Source organism: Nomascus leucogenys, chromosome 3, assembly GCF_006542625.1.
Source record: "Nomascus leucogenys isolate Asia chromosome 3, Asia_NLE_v1, whole genome shotgun sequence".
Taxonomy (NCBI): Eukaryota; Metazoa; Chordata; class Mammalia; order Primates; family Hylobatidae; genus Nomascus; species Nomascus leucogenys.
The window spans coordinates 54350596-54364249 of record NC_044383.1 but is presented as its reverse complement, the minus strand read 5'-3'; the positions used below and the strand labels follow the sequence as shown (position 1 = coordinate 54364249).

Below are 13654 nucleotides of genomic sequence, written 5' to 3'. Positions count from 1 at the left end.
AGAATAATTATATAGGTTTCTTAAGACGGTGTTGTATATCAAACTAAATATTATATAATTGATTTTTATGTCTACATAATCTTATTTTTAAAAACCAAATGATAAAAGAATATTAAATATAGGAAGCTAGAAGTATTTAACAAAGCTATGTTTGTGCAGGTTATTTTGGTTTACAGATTCTTCACTTATGTTTTAGAAACATGTTTGGCCTCTTGGATACTTAATCCTTTGCTGATAAAGTCAGATTATGGTAAATTTTAAATTGGCCTGTTTTGGAGTTCATCAAATCATTTAAACATTATAATTTGTAATGAAAATTATTAAATTCACATAAAAAATATCGAGAAAAATTCTCTTGTGTGTTCCGAAGTTAAAAAAGAAAATTAGCTTGAGGCAGGCTTAGTTTAGTTTCGTTTACCCAAACAGTTGTACTGTTTGAATGCAAATTTTTCTCATTACTGCTCTTAGAGTAAGTGACTTGGAAAAAAAAGAAGGAAACCAGCCTGGGCAACATAGGGAGACCCTGTCTCTACAAATAATAAAAACATTAGCTGAGTGTGGTGGCGCATACCTGTAGTCACAGCGAGTTTGGAGGCTGAGGTGGGAAGATCACTTGAGCTAAGGTGTTTGAGATTAGAGTGAGCTATGAGCATGCCACTGCACTCCAGCCTGGGCGACAGAATGAGACCTTGTCTCAAAAAAAAAAAAGCAAGGAATTGTGAGTATGTGAGTGGTTAGGCACAGGAAGGGCTTCTGTTACCTTAGCAGAACAAAATAAAGTGAAGAGGATATTGATACACTTGATGAAGTGGTCCACATTGTGGAGATCCTGCTGAGGAGTGAAAAATAAATAAGAGAAGAGTAAGCCAGGATATAACTATTGGTTTAGTCTTATGTTCTGATTATTTTTTTGCTGAAACACTAGCTTATTTTAACTAAACCTTAAAGTTTATTTTTTCTCCTTCCTGTAGAACGTATAATGAAGAAAACAGAAGAGTCCGAATCACAAGTAGAGCCTGAAATTAAGAGGAAAGTACAACAGAAACGGCACTGTAGTACCTATCAGCCTACTTCTCCTCTATCTCCTGCTTCAAAAAAATGTTTAACCCATTTAGAGGTAAGTAGAGAAATTATTCTTTGTTGCTAATCAGATTGTGTCTTTATTAATACTAGTTTCAGTACTTACTAAAGTTTCAGTACTTACTAGGTGATCTTTTATCATAGGACCAGAAGAGACCTGGAAAAGTTATTTAGGCAACTTTTTCTGCCTTCAGTAGACCATTTTTATGCTTTTTCAAAATACAGAATTTATTTTTCTGTAAATAATTTATCAGTGCTTCCCTGCAACATACTTCAAATGATTGCTGTCTGCCAGAAATTTTTTCAAATAATTTTAAGAAGCCAAAAAGTTAGAAAAAATAGTAGAAGAAAATCTATGTATTTATCTCCCAAATGTTTTTCACATTTGCTTTATTGTCCTCGCTCTCTATGCCTTTTTCCCTCCTTCCTCCTGCCTACCCATAAACGTATGTATATGTATTTTTTTGTACTGTTTGAGTTGAAATTGCCAGCATGATGCCCATTTACCATTTAATACTTAAGTATGTGTGTTTTTGGTTTTTTTGTAATCAGAATACATCTGTCAAAATCTCAAAATTAACATTGATCTAAAATTACTATTTAATCCACAAGTCCCATTCAAATTTCACCTAAATAATGTCCTTTATGGGTATAGAATTGAATTCAGGGTCATGTGCTGCATTGAATTGCCACGAATCTTTAGACTCTTTCAATAGAAATAATTTCACAGTCTTATCTTTGATAATCTTGGTATTTGTTGAGTAGTATAGGACACTTAACTTTGTGCCTCAGATTGTGTTTGTCTGATGTTTGTAAATGATGTATATGGTTTTCAAGAATGCTTCAGAAATGATGCTGTAATCTTACTGCGTTACATCAGGAGACATACGATGTTGATTTTCACATTAATGATATTTTACCTTAGTTAAGATGTTCTAGATTTCTTCACTGCAATGTCAGTTAATAGGTATTTTGACTAATTCATTAATAAGATTTCTTTTTTTGTTGTTTGTTTTTTGTTTGTTTTTTTTTTTTTTTTTTTTTGAGACGGAGTCTCGCTCTGTCTCCCAGGCTGGAGTGCAGTGGCTCGATCTCGGCTCACTGCAAGCTCCGCCTCCTGGGTTTCCACCATTCTCCTGCCTCAGCCTCTCCGAGTAGCTGGGACTACAGGCGCCCGCCACCACGCCTGGCTAATTTTTTGTATTTTTAGTAGAGACGGGGTTTCACCGTGGTCTCGATCTCCTGACCTCATGATCCGCCCGCCTTGGCCTCCCAAAGTGCTGGGATTACAAGCGTGAGCCACCGTGCCCGGCTCATTAATAAGATTTCTAACATGAGCTAGAAGTATTTCTTATCCCACATTTATATATTCATTTATATCAGCATGTACATATGAATGGTTATTTTACTCAAAAGGGTTATAGTCTGTAACTTTCATGATGTTTCATGACTTACCTTGATGCTTCAATTGTCCCAGATTCCATGTGAGTCCCTTCAAGATGGCCTGTTTTTTCTGACATGTCCCTATCATTCTTTGAAGACATTCATGACATTCACTTCTCTGCTTTTTAGTATAACACGATGGTCTTAACTTATCTTGCATTTCTTTTTTTTTTTTTTTTTTTCCTGAGATGGAGTCTTGCTCTGTCACCCAGGCTGGAGTTGAGTGGAGCGATCTCGGCTCACTGTAGCCTCCACCTCCTGGTTCAAGCAGTTCTTCTGTCTCAGCCTCTTGGGTATCTGGGACTACAGGTACCTGCCACCATACCTGGCTTATTTTTGTATTTTTAGTAGAGATGGGGTTTCACCATGTTGGCCAGGCTGGTCTTGAACTCCTGACCTCACGTGATCCACCCACCTCAGCCTCCCAAAGTGCTGGGATTACAGGCATGAGCCACCGCGACCAGTCATTATCTTGTGTTTCTGTCTCAATCCTAGAGTCATTCATTTCTCCGAGGAGCCATGCATACAAGGAGAAGGAAATACCTTCTCCTTTAAGTGGAGGGAACATATTTGGGCACTAGTTATGTTCACATGGGTATTATTGTTTCTCGGCCTTCTCAGTGGACAAAGCTAAGAAATACATGTGTATTAATTTTTAATCTATATTAGAATCCATGAGTCGACACTGATAACTCTAATTCCAGTCCAACACCGAGTTTATTTAATTTTTCCCACGTTGCATGTTTGTAATTCCCTTCTCCAGAAGTGATTAACTTGACTCCCATCACCCCTGGTGTATTTACCTGTTAGCTTAGTTTTTCTTTATGTGATAATGTCCTGCCATGCCAACCTAAGTTTGGCTCAGGCCATACTTATATCACCTACTGCTTAGCCTAGATAAAGGAGGAGGAAAGCTCCTCCCCAGATACAACATCTTTCGTCCGCTGGACATGCCCACTGAAAACCTCAGTTTGTTTGTTTGTTTGTTTGTTTTTAAAGTTCAGGGGTACACGTACAGGATGTGCAGGTTTGTTACATAGGTAAACGTGTGCCGTGGTGGTTGCTGCACAGATCATCACATCACCTAGGTATTAAACACAGCAATAATTGTTTTTTAATAGAAGTCTTCCTTCTTTTACTCTATTCCTATGCCAATTGTTCTTATTTTCTTCTTAGTGGAGATAAAGAATTGTAGCCAGCCTCTATGTAATTTTTAATTCCTAGACAAGGTTAGTGGTTTTTTCTTTCCATGTATAGTCTCTGAAATTCTACACTATGTACCACTTGTAAGAAAACAAGATCTGTGGGCTGTGCGTGGTGGCTCATGCCTGTAATCCCAGCACTTTAGCAAGCCGAGGCAGGTGGTGGATCACCTGAGGTCAGGAGTTTGAAACCAGTCTGGCCAATATGGTGAAATCCTGTCTCTACTAAAAATATAAAAATTAACTGAGCATGGTGGTGGGCACCTGTAGTCCCAGCTACTTGGGAGGCCGAGGCGGGAGAATCTGTTGAACCCTGGAGGCAGAGGCTGCAGTGAGCCGAGATGGTGCCATTGCACTCCAGCCTGGGCAACAAGAGCAAATCTCCTTCTCAAAAAATAAATAAATAAAAATAAAATAAAATAATAAATAAAAGAAAAAGAAAACAAGATCTGTGAATTTAATGGGATAAACATCTTTAGGATATTTAATAAAAATGACATAGTCTCAAAGACAGACTTATTAAGTGCAGTTATGGGTAGAGTCTTGCAGATAGTACGTGATATGTAATTTGGAATTATTTAATTTTCTAAAAAGCCTTCCACTTCTACTGACCAAAGCAGGGAATGAGATTTTAATCAGGTTTTTTTTTCTTCAGTTTTTTTTGTTTGGAGAGATTGGATATCGCTATGTTGCCCAGGCTGGTCTTGAACTCTTGGCCCTAAACAGTCCTACTGCGTCAGCCTCCCAGTGTGTTGGGCTTACAGACCTGAGCCACCATGTCCAGGCTTAGTCAGTTTTTGTTTTCCAAAAGAAACTACACTTAACATAAAATTTTTATGAAAATTTATTACTTTACAGTATTCTCTACTAAAACGGAGCAGTATTGAGATTCTAGTTTTTAGAGAATTGGGTTAATAAAATGTTAATCTCTAGTTTTTATCATGAAAATTTTTTTTATCTTATTCAGTGTAGTGTATCTGCATTTTGTTCCTAATTCTCACAGAGTTCCAAGATGTATGTTTCTTAGCTGTTGGAAGGCATATGGTAATAGCTCAGAACATACTTCCTTTAATATTTTAATATTGGGGATTTTAATAGTAGGAATGTGTTTTTTCTGTTTTAGTATGAATTTTATGAGAGGAAACAGCACTTTTCCATGGAGTTCTTTTCATTTAGATATGCCCTCTTTACCTTTATTATAGACAATAAAGTAATGGAGCCAGTCAGTACTCAGCTTGATCATATCCTCAGATTCTTGGAGACAGAGTTAGTTTATATATAGCTGACTGCTAGACTAGATAGTCTTGAAAATTTCTTCCAGCATTTTGATATTAAATCCCAACTAACATTACTTATTTAGGATCTCATGGTAGCCATGATGGTAATGATGGGGAAGAGAGGGACTTCATTTTGAGACTTTGAGGGGATTCCTTAATGATGCAATAAAATGCCAAAATCTTTTCTTTTGTTCTTTTGGAACTTAAAGTTTCTGAACACTGTGAATGTTCAAAATGTGGAAAAGAAAAAGAAAATCAGACCAAATGCCAAAGTTGTGGTGTTCTTTTTTCTAAGGATTTGCAAAGAAATTGCAGACAAGCTGTTACTTTGAATGACTCTACTGGACCATTATTAAGAACGTCAATTCATCAGAATTCTGGAGGACAGAAGTCACAAAACACAGGATTAACAACCAAGAAGTTTTATGGCAACAGTGTGGAAAAGGTTCCAATTGATATTATTGTGAATTGTGATGACAGTAAACACACTTATTTACAGACTAATGGAAAAGTCATTTTACCTGGGGCAAAAATACCCAAAATCACAAACTTGAAAGAAAGGAAAACAAGTTTGTCAGACCTAAATGATCCAAGTAAGTATTTTACTCCCTTTAATATTGCTTATATCAATCCGGTATTTTTCAGATGTATTTTTACAACCACTCTCCCCAACCCCATATATATTTTTAATATAAGTGTGAGCTTAAAACTAATCTTGTTCTCATCCTGTCCATCTTAAATAGTTAAAAAAAAAACAACACAGAACTTGACCCTAGTCTTAGATGAAGTGCCGGTTATAACCAGCATTCTGACTTTGGCCAGGTTAATTTAATCTTTCTGATCTCTAAATGGGTATATTTCCTGCTGATAGTGGTTTTTGGTTTTTTTTTGGGGGGGAGGGGGCTAAAATAACATAAAATATGCATAGCCCAATAAAATATTTGACATATAATATCCTTACCACGTTTGTTCCTAAATCTATATCCTGTCTTTTTATTCTTGTGTGTATGTGTATGGCATGCAGTCCTTGTTTATAATAAATAGCAAAAGATTAGAAATTTTTAGGGACTGGTTGACGATACAGTGTGTATACTCTAAAGAAGTGAAAGATCTGATAAACTGTAATTTCCAAGATCCTTATTTAAGTGAATAATGCAAGCTACAGATAAGAGTGTATACTGTGGAGAATGAACATGATTTCTTCTAAAAAATGGAAACTGGGCACAGTGGTGTCCCAGCTACTCAGAAGACTGAGATGAGAGAATTGCTTGAGTCCAGGAGTTGAAGTATAGCCAGGGCAATATAGCAACACCCTGTTGCTAAAAAAAAAATAATAATAATTTTAAATAGAACACTAGGCTTTCCTTTTAATATATACTTGTGTAGTTTTTCATTAAAAATATAGTTCATGGGCCTTTTTAAAAAATCTATATACATGTACACACATACATCTGTATGTGTGTGTGTATATATATATATATATATATATATATATATATATACATCTATCTATATATGTCAGGTACTGTGCTAAGCATTTTACATACCATTTGTTCTTGCAACGATTCTGTGAAATAGATACCCTTATTGTCCCTAATTCTACGGAGAAGAGAAATTGAGCCAAATAACCAGTAAGTGGCAAAACCCCACCTCTCAAATGCTATATATGTAAATCTGTTTAGATTGTTTAATCTGGCCTGTTAGGTTTTCTGCTAATAAAAGACCAGTGTTGAAAGAGAAACCATGCTCAGTATTTGTTCCTGAGACTGGACAGTAAAATTAAAAAGACAGGTAGAGAAATACTGAGATGATACTTCTCTGGGACATGTACATTACTCAGTAAAAATTAAACATTTATGTTTGAAATGCTAATAAAGTCAACGCATGACTTTTGAATGCTTTTTCTGTGTCACTGTTTCAGGCCTGGGGATATAGCAGTGAACAAGACAATGTCCCTGCTCTCTCATAGTTTATGTGTAGCAGGGAGAAACAGATAAGCAAGTGAACATCCACAACAAAGAACAACAGAAAGTTTAAATCAGTTAATTTGACTGTGTGTGCTTACTTTATTGGGTTATCAGAGTGATATTTAGGCTGGGCGCATTGGGTCACGCCTGTAATCCCAGCACTTTGGGAGGCCGAGGCGGGCGGATCACGAGGTCAGGAGATCGAGACCATCCTGGTTAACACGGTGAAACCCCGTCTCTACTAAAAATATAAAAAATTAGCCAGGCGTGGTGGTGGGCGTCTGTAGTCCCAGTACTCGGGAGGCTGAGGCAGGAGAATGGCATCAACCTGGGAGGTGGAGCTTGCAGTGAGCCAAGATCGCACCACTGCACTCCAGCCTGGGCAACAGAGTGAGACTCCGTCTGGAAAAAAAAAAAAGGTGATATTTAATATAATACTTGGCCAAAATGCATAATATTGAGGGAAGTAGAATTCAGGCAGGCGCAAGCTTGTGGTGTTTCAGGGACAGAAATACTGGCTAGTGTGCCTGGAGGATAAAGAGAGAAAAACAGAATATTATGAGAAAATTGGATAAATAGGCAGGGGCCAGATTATGTAAATTTATAAACCATAGCAAGGAGTTTGTATTTGACCCAAATACAATATGAGTGGCTTTGTGGAATTAAGATATAGAGATAGATTTGCTAAGATTCAGTAATGAGTACAAGGTATAAGAGCAAATTACCATCATAGTGTCTTTTCTTGCTCACGTCCATTTACTCAACAAGACTTATTGAACATTAGGCACTGGTCCAGATTTTTCCAAGGACCAGTTAAGATTTTAGTAACTTCCTGTGTGAGGTAAAATTACTTGGCTACAGCCAGGCATGGTGGCTCATGCCTGTAATCCCAACATTTTGGGAGGCTGAGGTGGGCGGATCACCTGAGGTCGGGAGTTCGAGACCAGCCTGGCAAACATGGTGAAACCCCATCTCTACTAAAAATACAAAAATTAGCTGGGTGTGGTGGTGCACACCTGTAATCCTAGCTACTGGGAAGGCTGAGGCAGGAGAATCACTTGAACCCAGGAGGCGGAGGTTGCAGTGAGCCAAGATTGCACCACTGTACTCCAGCCTGGGTGACAGAATGAGATTCTGTCTCAAAATACATATATATATATATGTATATATTTATATATACGTATGTTTATATATGTATATAAATATATACGTATATATTTATATACATATATTTATATATACGTATATATTTATATATACGTATATATAAATATATGTATGTATATTTATAAACAAATATATATTTATAAATATATAAATATAAAGAAATATGTTTATATATTTATAAATAAATATATTTATAAATATATATATTTTATATAAAATATATATAATTATATAAAATATATATTTTATATAATATATAATTATATAAAATATATATTTTATATAATATATAATTATATAAAATATATATTTACATATAAATATATATACTTGACTACATGGAGTTGCACACATATTTACAGTGCATGCTGTTTTGCGAACAAGTTGTGTGTAAATTATTTTTTACACTTTAAATTTTTTGGGACTCTGAAATAGACCTACTGTTCCTGTAACTTGCTGATATTGCTGTTTGGGTGAGTGGTGATGGACTGTAAAATCAAATTTTGTATTTGTATCATATTTTTTTAAAAGATACCAAGTCTTAATGCTTTCTTCAGATTTAACTTTTTATCAGATAGAGTGGATTGTATCTTCATTCATTTTTATTAATTTTAGATCTGGAGGAGGTCCAAAGCAAATTCAGTATATTTTCCACTTTGGTAATTTATTTGCATTTTTAATGGACAGAAATGAAATATAAAATTATAACTATAGTTTTAATATAAATTATAAATTATTAAAATACTTTTAGTCATTTTGTCCAGTGATGATGATGATGACAACGACAGAACTAACAGAAGAGAGAGCATATCTCCTCAGCCTGCTGATTCAGCTTGTTCTTCCCCTGCACCATCCACTGGAAAAGTAGAAGCAGCGCTAAATGAAAATACTTGCAGAGTAGAGCGTGAACTACGAAGCATTCCAGAAGACTCAGAGTTAAATACAGTTACATTGCCAAGAAAAGCAAGAATGAAAGACCAGGTACTTTTCACATTTGTTGACATTTGTTCAGATTAATGTCTCCATTTTGGGGTGTTAATTATTTTTAGAAGGCAGTTTGGTAGTGCCAGGAGAAAATGATGGATTATTCATTAAGTGGGGTTTAAATACCACATGGGAGATTATTTGGAAGAACATTAAGCCATATACAAAAATAAGTTTCAATTAAACTTAAGGCTTAAAGTATAAAAAATTCAACAAGAAAACACAGTATCAACCTTACAATAAAATGTCAGTATGTACAAAAATTTCTTATAAAATCTAGCAGAGGAGAGAAGTCATTTTAACAGGGATATGTTTTACTATGATATTATGTTTCATTATATTATGTTTTATATTTTACTATAAAAATTTCAAAAAGTTCACATGGAAAAAGGTAATATGAATGATGTCAATAGACAATGTATCTGGAACAACTATTTGTAATGCAGATGACATAATATTTTAATGTCTGTAATAGACTAAGAACTCTTAAAAATTACAGGATAAAAACAAAATGAACAAAGGATAAGAATGGACAAAAATAGAAAATTCATGTAGTAAACTACCACATGAAAAGTGCAAATTAAGGAAAATGAAATATAACTGTATTCAGTGGACTTTAAAAATTGTTACAAAATCAATTAATATGTGCTGTTGTCAAGGATCCAAGGGAAAGGACACTTTCCCAATTTGCTGATGGAAAAGAAAGTTACTATAGTCTTTTGGGAAAGAAATGTAAAAATGACCATTAAAAAATTTTTAGTGTGTACTATTTGACCAAATAATTAATTTCTTAGACTCCATCTCTTCCCCAGAACGTAAGGCTTTATATGCAAACATGATTATTGGCAAACAAAATCATTGCCTGTTAATATGGATATGGCTGAAGAAGTTATGGTATATCCATATGATGCAGCCATTGAAAATAAAAATTAGAACTTATATCAGTGACTTTGAGGATTTCTGCCTGGTACTGTTATGTGAGAATACCAAAATAAGGAAATATGTGTATATTACTTTAGTACGAATATTTTTATAAAATAATAAACTTGTATGTTAAATTCTATACGTATGTGTTTATACATGTCAGTGTTCATGGGAGTACAGATACAAATATGGGAACATATATACTTGGTTGTTAGGATGGGATCCTTAAAAAATGAAAAACAACAAAAGTAATCATAAGGATAATAGAAAAATATATGGGTTTATTGATTTACTTATTTAAAGGGGGGGGATCTTGCTCTATCATCCAGGCTGGGATTACAGGTGCAAGCCACTGCACCCAGCTGGGTTAATATTTTTATATAATCTTACAGAATGCCTTTCCAACATGGTAGCACAAGCAAAAATAATAAATGAAGAGATGAATATGTTTGATTAAATGAAAAGTAGAACAGTGTAGAAAAACACTCTAAACAATTTGATAGGTAGATGCAAATGGAAAAATAGTAAGCTATGTGACAAAGTGTAAAGTGGTCCTTTGTATATTTTTAATTTTAAAAAAATCAAGAAATAGAGGCAAACCATAGGGAAATAAGGAAAGGAAATGAATAGAATTCAAAAAAACATAGTAATCAAAGTAGTGAAAATGAAATTAAAATACCTTTTGTGAACTTCAGATTGCTGAAAATTTTAAAACTATGATATTGTCTCGTCTTGATCAGTGTTTGGAGAAGTGGAATGTGGAGTGTATAAGTTGGTGTAACTGTTGAGGGCAGTTTGGCAGTAATTCTAAATGTGTACCACAATTGACTGGACTGCAAAAATGCTCTTTGAAGAATGGTTTGCTATCGCAAGAGATTGGAAAGAACTTAGATGTCCAGCATATGAGTTCAGTTAAATTAATGATGAATTTCCATGTAATGGAATTTTTAGATGAGCAGTTTTCAGACTGGCACACTGAATCATAAGGGTACCTCAGTGTGTACTGTCTTTGATGATGCTCCGTGGAGGATGTGGACCATTCAAATTCTAGACTAAATCCTTTACTGTAGATTCAACTGGAGCAGCTCTTTCCTGCTTTATTAGCGAGCTAAATAACCTCTCATTTGAAGATACAACTCTACAGCTAAAAACAAAACAAAACACTTTTAAACCTCTCTAACAGCTTTCTTTAATAATAAGGGAAAATAGGCCGGATGCGGTGGCTCACGCCTGTAATCCCAGCACTTTGGGAGGCCGAGGTGGGCAGATTGCCTGAGGTCAGGAGCTCGAGACCAGTCTGGCCAACATAGTAAAACCCTGTCTCTACTAAAAATACAAAAAAATTAGCCAGGCGTGGTGGCGTGTGCCTATAATCCCAGCTACTTGGGAGGCTGAGGTAGGAGAATTGCTTGAACCCCCTAGGGAGGTGGAGGTTACGGTGAGCCGAGATCATGCCACTGCACTCCAGCCTGTGCGACAGAGTGAGACTCCATCTCAAAAAATAATAATAATGGAAAATATTAATGATAAATCTGTTAATAAGCCTGAAAAAGCAGTTTACAAAATCATATATATGATTTTATATCATATATATGATCATATTTTGCTTAAAATGCATTTTTTTCCTATGACATAGATGGTAGAAATACCTTTAGAAGGATAATGGGAATGATGGACATTCTTTTCCCTTATTTTCTGTCAAGATATTGTTTTATTCTTGTGATGATAATAAAGATACTAATATAATTACTTTTAATTAAAATTACATACCTATATGAAGTGTTTATGATTAATTTCTATTTGGAAGTGACTGGAATCATAATTTAACAGATGAAAATAATTTAAAATATGTAAATATATAAGGAAGGGTTATTTTGTAATGGAAATAACAATTCCCCTAAATTGCTTGCTTTCTAAAGAATTGCTGATTTAATTCAAGTATCACTGCCACTATAACTAGCAGCATTTTACTGTGCATGAAGCACTCTGCTAAACTGCTTTTTATGCATTAACTCAGTTGAGTGGGTACTCTTACTCTACATATTTTAGAGTTTAGGGAACCAAAACTTACGTAAGTTATTAAGTTTTACAAGATCAGATTTTTTTTTTTTTTTTTTTAGAAGGGATTTCGATCTTGTTGCCCAGGCTGGAGTGCAGTGGTGCATTCTCAGCTCACTGCAACCTTCACCTCCCAGGTTTAAGCAATTCTCCTGCCTCAGCCTCCTGAGTAGCCGGGATTACAGGCACCTGCCACCACACCCAGCTAATTTTTTGTACTTTTAGTAGAGACGAGGTTTCACTGTGTTGGGCAGGCTGGTCTCGAACTCCTGACCTCAGATGATCCACCCGTCTCGGCCTCCCAAAGTGCTGGGAGTACAGGTGTGAGCCACCGCGCCCGGCCAAGATCACATCTTTAAAAGGTGGTGTGGCTGTTTGAATCCAGGCAGTCTGATTCCCAGAGTACTATTCCTGACTGCCATACTATTACTCAAATTTAAATAACAACTAAAGTATAGCTAAATAAGATACAAGGATTTACTGTTATATAAAAACCATGAATTTTAATTTTATCTAACACTGTTGAAGGGAAATCCATTTTATGTTGTGATATTTACATTTCTTATATTGAGTCTTTGCGTATGTTTATACTTAGCTTGCAGTCTTATTTTAGTAAATTATTAAGTGAAAATTTTCTTTTCCTTTTTAGTTTGGCAATTCTATTATCAACACACCTCTAAAACGTCGTAAAGTGTTTTCTCAAGAACCTCCAGATCCTTTAGCTTTAAGCTGCCAAAGTTCCTTTGACAGTGTCATTTTAAACTGTCGGAGTATACGAGTAGGAACACTCTTCCGGCTGTTAACAGAGCCTGTAATTGTAAGTACATTCTTAAGCTTTTTACTATACCAATTATAACATTAAAAATTCCATTGCTAAAGCTGATATATTTAAAATTTATAAGTTAAAATATTTAATGGAATATCAAACTTAGTTCAAGATTTCACATTGCTTTAAGAGTATATAAATAGTAGCTCCTCACCATTAAAATCAGAAAACCTTCCAATATGTTGTTATTATCATGCCAGCTTACTACATGAAACTTTCAATGAGTTAGAAAACCTTCTAGTGTGTTACTGTTTTAGTATCATGCCAGCTAAGTGCATGAAAAGAATATATTAAAGAACTGTAGTGAGTGAATGAAGATTCCAGAAGCTTTGGGGTCTGCTGGAAAACGTATTGTAGCATCAAGACTCCTAGAAATAGATTATTGTTCTATAATGGCTGCCCAAAGGACTTTGTGTACTTACTATTATACCTGTGCACTTACTATTCTGCCACCAATCCAAGTTTTTATTTTCTGTTTGAAATTTTAATATAATCTCCTTAACTAGCCTTCTTAGTCATTATTTTTTTCTCTAATGTATTATAAACATTGTTGCTAGATTAACTGTATAAAGCACTGTGTGTGTTCTGTAAGCCTTTATTTTATAATGTCTTAACTTGGTGTCCCTATTTGTTTCCATCTCTTCTTTCAAACTAATATTGTCCTTTTTACATAAAGCACTTGTCTTTAAGAGAACTTATTGCCGGGCGCGGTGTCTCATGCCTGTA

General features: G+C 35.0%; 1 protein-coding gene across 6 annotated transcripts in view; it reads left to right on the top strand.

Annotated features, from left to right (window-relative positions):
- Positions 1 to 13654, top strand: part of SENP6 (SUMO specific peptidase 6) — a 118455-nt gene that overhangs the window by 57156 nt on the left and 47645 nt on the right. For all 6 annotated transcript variants that reach the window (XM_003271132.3, XM_030809313.1, XM_030809312.1 and 3 more), the window contains 4 exons: positions 972 to 1117; positions 5298 to 5595; positions 8888 to 9117; positions 12752 to 12919. In XM_003271132.3, coding sequence (XP_003271180.2) covers positions 972 to 1117; positions 5298 to 5595; positions 8888 to 9117; positions 12752 to 12919 — 842 coding nt within the window. The remainder of the gene's footprint in view (positions 1 to 971; positions 1118 to 5297; positions 5596 to 8887; positions 9118 to 12751; positions 12920 to 13654) is intronic.